Below are 11576 nucleotides of genomic sequence, written 5' to 3'. Positions count from 1 at the left end.
CTTGTGTTTCACATACAGGCTTCTCTCCTGCCGTTTTCACTTCACTGTGCCACAGCCAATTCTGAGTTATCAGAACTGTTACATCAATAGCACCAGAGGCTCCACTAATGGCTGTGACCACGTCCCCATCCATTCTCCTTTGTTCATCACCACAGTGCTCTGAGAGTATGTTCACTGCTTAAAGGTAACACCCAAGCAAACTCCTCTCCATAACTTTTCCTCTTCAGATTATTTTCTTGGGATAAATTTCCAAACATAAGCCTTCACCTGGCACATTGAGCCAAATTTTGTACGATTCAAAGGGACTAAGACAATGTCCACCCCCATCCAACAGCATTGAAGGGCTGAACAGCACTGATGTTTTATTGTCTTGTTCATTTAATGGGCATAAGTTGGACACCCACTAAAGCCACACCACGCACGTGTCTGTGCACACGTGGAGCCCCAGGCCCTGGCAGGGCAGAGTGAGAACTTGAAATGGTGGTTTTGGGGGGGCACTGCCTGTCCTCTGGGAACCCGTCCAAGGCGAGCCCCTGAGCTCAGACCCCATCTACATGCACCCCAGCCCTCCTCACATCCACCATGCAGGCTGTGTCCATAGCAACACAGATCAGGGGACTGGTGATTTTGAGGCTTTTCAAGGCAAATTGTGACAATAAACAACTTTCCATCATCACTGGCCTTCTTTTAAAAATTGTGGTAAAATACTCATAGCATGAAATCTACCATCTTTGCCATTTTTAAGTGTAAGGTTCAGAGGCATGAAGGACATTCTTGCTGTAGTTTAACTATCACCACCAGCCATCTCCAGAACCTTTTCAATCTTTGAGACTGCAACTCTGTCCCCATCAAACACGAACTTTCCTTACCACTCCCCCAGGCCCTGGGATCCCTCACCCTACTGTGTCTGTGAACCTGATTACTCTGAGTACCTCCTGTTAGTGGAGTCATACAGTATCTGTCCCTTTGTGACTGGCTTACTTCAGTTCGCATGATGTCCTCAAGGTTCATCCATGTTGTAGCAGGTGTCAGGATTTCCTGCCTTGTTAAGACAGTTATTCCATGGTGTGTATAGCCCACATTTTGTGTATCCATCGCGCATCAACAGACACTTGAATTGCTTTATCACTGGCTTTCAAAAGGGATCCCTGGACATCCAGACAATGGAACACAGCCAGGCAATAATGAACAAGGACACTGTCCTGCCGTGGAAAGACTGAAACACAATGTTAGTGAAAGAAGCCCAGAAATGTGTACAACGTGCTACTTTCTTATGTAATAAAAACAAAAAGGAATGAATATACATATAGTATTTGCTTGTCCTTGTATAAAGAAGCTCCAGAAAGATAAGAACGAATAAAAGCAGTTACTTTTGGGAGGTAGCAGACAGAGCGGGTGAGGCCTCCATTGCCACCTGCTACCATGGCCCCCAGCTCGCTGAGCCAGTTCACATGCTGGCCCCCTGCCTGGCAAGTCTCTACCCACTGCCTCCATCCCTCAGTGCTCAGCACAGAGCCCCCTACCCCAGCCCCTCTCTGTGTCCCAGGCAGGCTTGGGCCCTGCTGGCAGGAGGCTGCTCCAGCCCCTGGCCGTCCTCACGCAGAAGACGAGGGAGGGGAGAAGGAAGAGGATTGTCTGGGCTCCACCAGGCTCTGGTCTCACCCACCCTCTCTTGAGGGAACATCCAACACAGGTAGCTGTCACCCCCACCCCTCACCTGTGCCCACCCCGCAGAGTGTGTGCCTCTGTGGGGTGGTCTCTCTGCATGCCTCAGCCTGCTTGCTGTCTGCCTCCACTGCCAGCTCCGAGAGTCCTGCTCGGTCCCCAGTGCCTGAACGGTGCCAACAGTCACTCCACACCTGCACACACATGTGAATGAATGTCCCTCAGCAACAGCTTAAGAAGCCAGAGGCTGCAGCATAGGGACCAGCTTGTCCATGGAGACCCAGGCCGAGGCCCAGCTGGGGACACGGTGGCTGGCTGGAGGTCGGAGGGGCTCACTGCAGCCTGTTCAGTTTCGGGGCATCCCTGTGCATCACGAACTTGTTGCTCAAGGGCAGAGCTGGGTCTGTACCCTCCCCTCCCCCATGTGTCCAGCCCCTCACTTCCAGGCCAGACCAGGAGGTGCTCTAGGAACTCCCCCACATGTGTCCTGAAGGGGTGGCACCCAGGCCTCACAGAAAGCCCCTCCCCACCTCTGCAGACCACCCTGCCCTGCAGAAAACTTTGCAGAGTCATCTGCACCCCTGCTACTGGCCTGTCCTTGAGAAAACTTTCCAAATACTACAGGGAGAAGGTTCTAGGCATCTATCTGACAAGGGAGGGCAGACCTTGCCAGCCTCATGTGTGTTCTGTCTTGTGAATTAGGCTCAGACATGGGCCCTGGGCGTGGGACAGAGCCGGGCCCTCCCCAGAGCTGACCATCACCCCTGGGTGCCCACCTGCTCAGTGGCCTGCCCAATGAGATGGACAGGCGGTGCTTGTGTGAAAGTTAGTTTCATCAGCTGCAAGGAAATATTTACAGCTTTGTTGGGGAAGTGAAAAGAAAGCTGTGGATGTCCCCAAGGCCAGTACTGTCCGGGTGCTTTCCACACCAATTCCCATGCCTTCCCACCCTAGGAACTGCCCTCTGTGGGCTCCCTCTGATCCCCAGTGTCAGCTTTGACTCCGCATCCCTCTGTTTCCTCTCGGGCCCAGGTTCCCTGGTGGGTAGGGAAAGACAGAAATGGGCCCGGGACAGGGTCTGCCATAGGGATAGCAGGGCCAAGGTGAGCTGGGCAAGTGGGGAGACTCTGATCTCTGGGGGGCACAGTGGTGAGCCTGCAGGACTCCATGGTTAAGAATGTGGGAGACTTGCCCTGCTGGGCGGCTCAGCTGGTTGGAGCATCATCTCTTACACAAAAAGGTGGAAGGTTCAATCCCCGATTCAGGCACATACAGGAGGCAACAAACTGATGCTGTTCTCTCGCATAGATGTTTATCTCTCTCCTTCCCTCTCTCTCTAAAAGCAATGAAAAGATGTCCGCGGGTAAGGGTCAAAAAACAAAAAGAATGTGGGGCGGCTTAAATGTCCAGCGTGGGCAATGGTTAAACAGTCCCAGGCTGGCCCAGTACCTGTGGCTGTGCAGGCCCTGGCAGGCCACACTCAGGAAGACTGCCCTCCAGGGACCTGTGGCAGAGCCTGGGGAGGAGGCACAAGCCCACTGCACATGCGGGAGGGTGCTGCTGCGGGCCAGGCCCTTGACACAGTGCCAGGCCAGAGGGTGTGTCCTGCAGCAGCCCCCCCTCCCTCCGGAGGAGGTTTGGTGAGAAGGTGTCATATGACAACCACAGGGGCCTTCCTCTGTAGCAGACACCGACAGCAGCATCCCCAGCTGCTGGTACCCACCAGAGGCTAGGCCCAGGCTGGCTGGGAAAGGAGAGGGCCGCTGCAGGGAAGCAGGGAAAGCTCCAGCAAGGAGTGGGTTCAGCCGCACCCAGGCCCAGATGGATGAAGGGGTGAAGATGGTGGGAGGGCCTCCTGTGGGAGGGAAAAGCTGGATGGCGCTGGGCCCAATCACGCAGGGCCTGGAGGGCCAGCTGCATTGGAGAGAGATCCAACCTGAAGAGGCTCCACAGAACAGCTCAGGCACAGCAGGGCCCAGGGCCTCACACAATGACCTCAGAAATGTGCTCACTTTCCTGGCTCCTTATGGGAACAGGATGGTTCCAACAGTGACATTTTACCAGCTCAGGGGCCCTGGGTGAAAGAGCTTCCAGGTGCCACAGAAGTTTTGGGGTTGTACCTGAGGCTTCCATTCAGATCAGGTTCCTCCCTAACCCAGTCTCTGTGGCCCAGGGCAGGGTCTGGGCCTGGACACAGACGCCCTGCACCAGCAGTGGGGGTGGACTCTTGAAAGAGCAGTCCGTAGATGGCTTGGTTGAGAGTGGGAGAGAGCTGGTCTCTGGGGGTACTGTACTGTGGGCGGGGGTCCCTGGCAGCCCTCCCAGGAAGTGATCACTGGGCCCAGGTGGGCACAGATGTGCCTGTGGGAGGCAGGGCCCATCCATCCAGGAGCTGAAGCCAGCAGGCCCCAGCTTAAGGATGCCCTCCCTGATCCTTTCCTTGCAGGCAGGCATGCCCTGGACACTGAGTGCCTCCAACACGGCTACCCCAGGCAGCCCCAGCCCGCCCCCCACCGAGCCCATGAACTGCAAGCAGACCGAGCAGCCCCTCCTGGATGGAGCTCCATCCTCAGCCTCCCTGGACACTCTGACCCGGTACCTGGTGCCCACGGCTGACTACTACCCCAAGGTGGGTACCCACCCAGTACAGGGAAGGGGCTACAGAATGGTCTCTCCTCCACAACGCATGGAGGAGACAACAGGGATGTGACTGTCTTGGGCCTGGGGGGCAGGGTCGGCTGGGAAGCACGGCCCCTCCATGCCCTGGTGAACACGTGCCACCTTTCTCCCATGTCCCCAAAAAGCCTACATTGTCACCTTTTTGCTGAGCTCCCGCCTCTCCATCGAGCCCCAGGAGCTCCTGGCCGAGGTCTGCTGCTTGTGCATAGAGCAGCAGCAGCTGGACAAACCAGTACTGGACACGGTGAGAGGCAGGGCAGAGCAGGGTCCTCTAGTGTACTGGCACTGCCCTGACGTGTCCTCACACATCAGCCCTTGGAGAGGCAGGGATTGTCCCCATTGTCCTGAAGAGAAGCCCACGGGAGGTTTCTGACCTGTCTGAGGCCAAGAGCTAAAGGGAGAAGCTTAGGATCTCTAACCCAGGAGGCTGTGTTCCAGTGACCTCTGGGAGCCCTTGAGCTCACACCAAGCCCAGACCCAGGCCCCAGAACCCCATCATAGGACCCTGCCATCTGAGATGGCCCTATAGCCCTACTGGGCTTCCTGCCTCCAGCACACTCCGCCCCAGCCTTCCCTGGCCCCGCTGGCCCTGGCACGGTCATTTGGGCTGTGGCTATTTACACACGTGTCAGTATGGCTCTGCTGTTGGTGATGGAAACCTGACTACAACTAGCCTAAGGCTAGGGGACTTTCCCAGCTCCTGGAACTGCGAGGTCTCAAGTCCTGCTGGCTCCAGGGGTTCAAAAGGCCTCCTGAAAACACCGGCTCTCTTCCTTCCACCCTCTGCTCCGTGTTCCCCTGGGCCAGCCTCTCTGTGTCCCAGGCAGGCCCACCTGCACAACAACGGGGGCCTCCGCAGCACCAGGCTCATTGCCTACCCTTCTCAACCCAGAAAACTCCTGGTCTCATTGGCTTAGTCCAGGCCACTCGACGGTCTGAGAGCCAATCACTGTGCATGATGGGTGCATGCCATGTTCTTTTTGACCAGCACTGACCTGGCCCACCACTCCTGAGCCCCAGGGTGAGATTGGCTGCCCTGAACCCCACCGATTGGGGATGTGGGAGGGGGACAGGGAGACTCCAAAGGCAACTGAGATGTGTCACCACCAAAAGTGGGATGGGATGCCTGGCAAAGACAGGAAATGACTCCACCCCAAATGTGTGTGTCCCCCCGCCCGCTCCCCTGGTGGTCAGCCCCCATCCTCGTTCACCTGGCATGGTTCACTCCTGGGCAGCCTGGACCAGGCAGAGAGGGGCTGAGGCAGTGGCTGGTGTGGCCCTAGCCTCTCTCACCATATGTGGGTGCCCTCGGCCTTGCCTTGCAGGCCGGGGTCCACAAGTTTGACCCAAAACTGCTCCAGTTGTTGGCTGAGCGGACGGAGACCTTCCCGCAGGACTTCCAGGAGGGGTCAGCAATCAGGCCCATGAAGGGAGTGGTGGGCCGCATCACCCCCTGTGATGAGGTAGGTGAACCGGGAGTCCATCACCCTGCCCGCACCCCGGCCCTGGGCCTGCTCCCAGGCCCTCCTCAGGGCCCTTGTCTGCCTAGCTGCTCACTCAGCCCGAGCCTCAGCCTACTCTGCACCGACGGGCACTGCAGGGCTGGCCAACAGCCCGGGCCTCTGGCTCCAGAGCTGCCCCTTGTCCTCTCACCTGCCCTGCTCTCGTCACTGCCATGCGATAGCAGTCGAGGGAAGGCCTGCTGGTGGGCTCTGTGGTGGCACGGCGAGAGGACAAGAGGCAGAGATGGCACAGAGGCCCCCTCCTGCCTCTGCACCACACTGGGCTGGGGCAGCTGGAGCAGGGCAAGGGCACTGCAGGACAAACCCCCTGCTACATGGGTGGGAATGACAGTCGCCGGCTGTCTGGGCAGATTCTCTAGGGCCCTCTCTCTGTGCCTCTGGGGGAAATTATGCGTCTACAGCATGAGACGAAGGAGGACAGAAGGCTCCTGTGGCTCAGACCACACGCAGAGGAAATTGCTCCTGCACTACAGTGTCTTGGGAGGCAGCCAGGGTACTGCCTGTGCCCCACACCTGCCTCCCCAGCTGTGTTACTCTGGGAAAGGCACTGAAAGGTCTCCAAGCCTCACTTTTCTTATGGGTGAGAAGAGAACAAAATCCCCCAGGATTATGGTGAGAATGCAGAGAAGGGGAAGGAGCCTGCCGGTGCATTGAGAAGGAGCAAGCCTATCAGCCTCTGAAGAATTGCTCTGTGGCCAGCATTGCCATTGCTTCATTTGGAAGGAGAGACCACTAAGGCTGGTGCACATCAGTTACCCTTGGAGGAGACCCCATGGCAAGCTGGTAGCTAGAGATGTGCCCCTGAGTGGGTCTGGACATGGCAGCAAAGGAAAACTGCTAGGGCAGGCCAGACATCTGGCCTCCAAGAAGCACAAGGCCTAACTGAGGCCCAAGGAGGGAGGCCCCACCCTGTGGTCACTTCACACAGCAAACAGATGACTTCACTGTTGTAAGCACCTGGTGAAAGGAGGGTCACCATCTCCTCTTCTGCACTCCCTCGTCCATCTGAGAGTCATGATGCTTGGTTAGGAGCAGCAGGGAACAGGACCAGGGAGCCTGATGATTGGATTAGTCCAGAGCGGGAGAGGTAGAAGCAGGGAGAAGAGGTGCTGGCTGAAGGCTGGATGAATAGATGGCTACATTGATGAAGGGCTGGGTGCAGGGATCATGGCTGGCTGGCTGGCTGGCTGGAGTAACGGGTATATAAGGGGATGAGAACTCAGTCTCTGGCTTCTTCTCCCTCCCACTAGGAGGCCTTCAGCAGTGGTGAGGTCCAAGCCATTGACAAGACCTGGCTATAGCCCCTTCAGGCCGCCTCTGCCTGGGTGAGGCCATTTGGAGGCAGACCCTGTGGTTCTGGCCATAGGGTGGGGGCTGGTGGAAGTCCTGGGCGGTCTCCCTGAGAAATCATGCCTCGTTGCTGACGCCCCTGGAACCTGCAGGGCTGCGCTGAGAAATGTGTTCTAACCACCCAATGTAAAGAAACCGAATACAACAGACACCTGAGCAGGGTATTGAGAGCAGTCATCCACCAGGTGTGGGTTTTTGGAGCAGAAATAACTCATTCGGGAGATTTTTTAAAGATTTTATTTATTTATTTTTATAGAGAGGGGAACGGAGGGAGAAAGAGAGGGAGAGAAGCATCGATGTGAAAGAGAAGCATTGATCGGTTGCCTCTCCCACACGCCCCATTCAGGGACCAAACCTGCAGCCCAGGCCTGGGCCCTGACCAGGAGTCAGAACCTCAACCTTTTGCCTTGCAGATGTCACTCAGCCCACTGAGCCACACCAGTCAGTGCTCATCTGGGACATTTTTCAACCCTTTGCTTGCTGAGTATGAGCTGGAACCAGGGTCCCCCAGCCTCCCACCCCTCCCAGGCCCAGGCCAGGGGCCCCCAAGTGTATTTATGATCCCCAGGGTGTCTATGCTAAGAAAGCCCCCACTCCAAAGGGAGGTCCTCTGGGACTAGGTCCCCTCCCTGGTTGCTGTGAGTGGACTTCAGGGGCTCCCTTCCCACGTGGGGAGGGGCTTGTCTCAGAAGGAGGTAGGTGAGTGAGCACTACTCCTTCCTGAATGAGGAAGAGCCCTTAGGACTCAGAGGAAGGGGGCTGTGGCAGACCACCTGAGCCCAGATATAGGCCTGGGAACCAGAGCTGTGTGACCTCAGGCAAGATGCCTGCTCTCTCTGAGTTTCAGTGCTTTATCAGTAAAATGGAGATAATAACTGTTCCCACCACACAGCTTTGAGGCAAAGCCCCTGAAGTCACTTGTGCTCTTATTTCAGCACTTGGTGTATGTGAGCTCTGATGAGGAACAAATTATCTTCAAAAGTAAAGCATATGGGGATTATTTTTAACTTTATGGAACATTTCAGACATACACAAACACAGAGACTAGCAACCATGAACTCCTGTATACACAGCACCTAGCTTCAACAATTAACATTTCACCCAACTTTTTCCTTCTTTCCCCTCACACACTTTCCCTGCCAAGTTATTTTTAAACACAGACATATTTTTTGCTCCAAAATTGTTTTGGCGTTATCCTACGAGAGGTTCTTACACAGGAGTAGAACGAAATGACATAAAGCACCACGCACAAGGCAACGGGTGAACACGCACATTTTCAGAGCTGCGTGTCTTTGAGCAAGTTGCTTAACTTCTCTGAGTCTCAAACGTCTTCTATAAGAGGGAAGGTGATGGCCCATTTCTCACTGGACTATGGAACACAGCTCAGGACCAGGGCCTGTGGGGCCTGCCCACAGGAGCAGCCATGCAGGGTGATAGCTCTCTCTCGTCCCTCCCTCTCCCCGGAGCCTGTCTTCACTGTGCAACCCGCCCCCCCTGCCCCCAACTCTCGGCAGTGAGGCAAACACTGGAAAGCAGCTGGAAAGGTCACTCTCCATGGCTGTGGGCTCTGGGAGGCCCACAAAGGCCTTCCTATCACCTGCCCCGGCATCAAGACACTTGCTCTGGGCTACTACATGCTGGCAGGGGAACAACAGGTGTGGCATGGCCATCCCTATATGTTTCGGCTCAGAGATGCTGGTGCCAAAGGTGAGGGAGGCAGGGGGAGCCCAGGTGAGGCCCAGAGGTCACAGCCCTGAGAAGGGAGGCCAGACCAGAGGCTGCAGTGCCCTGGCCCCACCCCCAGGCCCTGCAGAGGAGGCTGCATGCTGGGCAGCCCTCCTGGGGACCAACCTTACTGTCCCATCAGCTCACAGGCCCACCTGCCTGCTGGATTGCCCCTGCTGTTCTCCTGCTGCTCCCAGGGCACAGGTGGCCAAAAGCAGGCCCAGAGCACAGAGTGCCAGTAGGCACAGAGCTCCTGCTTGGGAAGGGCCAGGATGGTCAGCCCACTGGACCTTGAGATGGCTCAGGGAAAGGTTTGCAAGAACTTCAGAGAACAGAGGCTTCAACACCCAGGCCAGGGGCTCCCCAGGTGCCACCTCTGATGACCTCTGCACTTGACCCCAACTGTGGGCATGCAGCTGGCGGCTTTGTGGATGGAGAGGACGTGGATGGAGAGGACAGTCAGACCTTGTCTTCCTGGACTCAGGCAACCTGTGAGGGGTGTGTTGTACCTTGCTAGGCACAGCCTGGTGCTGCAAAATGTGGGCTGCTGCCGAGGACAAGGGACACCTCGCCATCCTCCTGGTGGGTCTCTGCATGGGCCCAGATGCACCTTGGAGCTCTCCTGGCCTCCATCCACAAGGGTGTAGAAATCAGCAAGAAAATGAAAGGAGGTCAAAGACAAGGCAAATCCGTCCTCACATTCAGAGAGGGAGCCTAAGATTTGGGAAAGAAGCAACAAATAACCTTGACGTCAACACCACCAGAGAAACTCTCAATGAGTTAGCACACAGGAAGTGGTAATTACTTGGGATGAATATCAGTTCAGTAGAAGCAAGTCCTGCTAACTGATCTGCATTTTTGTAAACAGGTAAGTGAGTGGCCCTGTCCAACCACAGGCACGGGTGTGCTGTGTCCCTGACTTCAGGGCTCCGTGGCCAAGCCTAGCCAGGCTGGCTGGCTAGAAGCAGGCAAAGGCCATCTTCACCCCTCAGCAAACACATGGGTCCATCTGGCAAGCCAGGCACTGCCCTCCATGCTGGGCTGAGCATTACGGCTGGTGTGGCGTGCAGGGGACAGTGACTGGAGAGGCAGTGAGAGGACAGCCCTGAGCAGAGCGGGGTGCGGGGCAGGTGCTGTGAAGGATGGGCACTGATGCCTGTGGGCCAGAGGACAAGAAGGACATGTCTAAGAGCAGAAGGCTGCACAGGCCCTGCAGGGGTGGGGTGCAGAGGGAGTCAAAGGAGACAGGAGTGGCCTGTGTCTGGAGTACCGGCAAGGGGAGCAAGGGCCCCGTGGAAGCCATTGAGCAAGGCCCAAGCTGATCTCAGGGCCCCAAGACGTGCAGGGCTTCTCTCGTTGTGAAATTGTGGAAACGCTTTAAGGAAGGAGGTGCAGGGGTCTCGTGTGCTTTTCCAACAACCCGCTGGGAGCACAGTGGAGTGAGGAGCAGCTGGCATTGGTGCAGGGGGCCCACCAAGGAGGCCACTGCAGCCACCAGTGACCTGACCACAGCCTGGACCAGCGGCCGGGGAGGATGGTGAAGTGTGGACAGGAAGGAAAGCAAAACCAAGAAGGTTGGCAACAGCCAGGGGGAGGGTTCAAGGATGGCTGCAGGCCTGCGTGCCTAGCCAGTGCTCCAGTCACTATGACAGAGGTGAGGACAACGTGGCTTCTGCTTGCACGTGTTGGACTGAGGTGGCCCCTTAGCCATGTGGCTCTGGCGACCAGAAGAGAAGCTGCACCTGTAAATACACAAACACTAAATTATACCCTAGACATGAACCGGCTATCCAGGAGTGCAGTCCAGAGTGAGGGGGAGACAGAAGGAGCCCCAGCACAGGCCTGCAGACATCCCAGGGGGGCACCGGAGCCAAGGCGATGTGCCTACTGCAGATGCGGCCTGAGAAATGGCACCTGGCTTTCACTACAGGGGTCCTGGGGTGACAGCAAGAGTCAGTCTGCCGGTTGACGAAGTGGAGCCAGTTGGGGCAGTGGAGGGGTGAGTTGAGGGTGAGGGAACTCGAAGGCCAGTGCAGCCCCCCAGCGACAATTGTCTGAGTAAAGGAGAGAGACGAGGACCCATGGAGGGGTCTGGGCTCACAGGCTAGCAATTGTGTTGCCCAAGGCCAGTCGTGGCTGCACCCGACGTGCCGTCTTCTCAGCACTCAAACGAAGGCCTGGGTGGTAGCGTGCTGACCACACCTCTGGACATAGCAGAGCGAGGGGGCTGTGCCTTCCATGGGTGACAGAGAGGAGAGTCAGACCTCAGTTTTCCCACACATTGTCCTGCTAACCAGTGGGTGCCTCTGGGTCTGTGCCCCATGGCTCAGGGCAGGCGGTCTCCTGGTCCACGCCGCGTCCAGCAGGCCCTGCCACAGGCGCCTGCAGCCACTTCACATAGAGGCACTTCCATCAGAGGCCGGCAGGTGCCGTCTCCATCACCAGAGCTCTGGGCACCAATGATGCTGGACTTCAGCAGCCCTCTGAGCCCATTGGAAACGAGGAGCTGTCTAGGCCCCACCAGCCCGATGCCCCCTGCAAAGTGCCGCTACTCTCCTCCCAGGCCTCAGGGCTGGGCCCACCCATGCGTATGCCAATCTGCCTGCCACCTTGGCACTACTCAGTGGCCAGGTC

The 11576-nt window shown here is 56.9% G+C and overlaps 1 protein-coding gene across 1 annotated transcript in view; it reads left to right on the top strand.

Annotated features, from left to right (window-relative positions):
- The first annotated feature begins 4117 nt into the window (after positions 1-4117).
- Positions 4118-11576, top strand: part of RASGEF1C (RasGEF domain family member 1C) — a 32740-nt gene continuing 25281 nt past the window's right edge. The window contains 3 exon segments of the mRNA XM_090289057.1: positions 4118-4298; positions 4470-4588; positions 5670-5807. Coding sequence (XP_090145183.1) covers positions 4118-4298; positions 4470-4588; positions 5670-5807 — 438 coding nt within the window.

This window comes from Furipterus horrens, unplaced genomic scaffold, assembly GCF_987537825.1.
Source record: "Furipterus horrens unplaced genomic scaffold, mFurHor1.1.pri manual_scaffold_10, whole genome shotgun sequence".
NCBI lineage: Eukaryota > Metazoa > Chordata > Mammalia > Chiroptera > Furipteridae > Furipterus > Furipterus horrens.
This window is presented reverse-complemented; position numbering and strand designations above follow the sequence as displayed.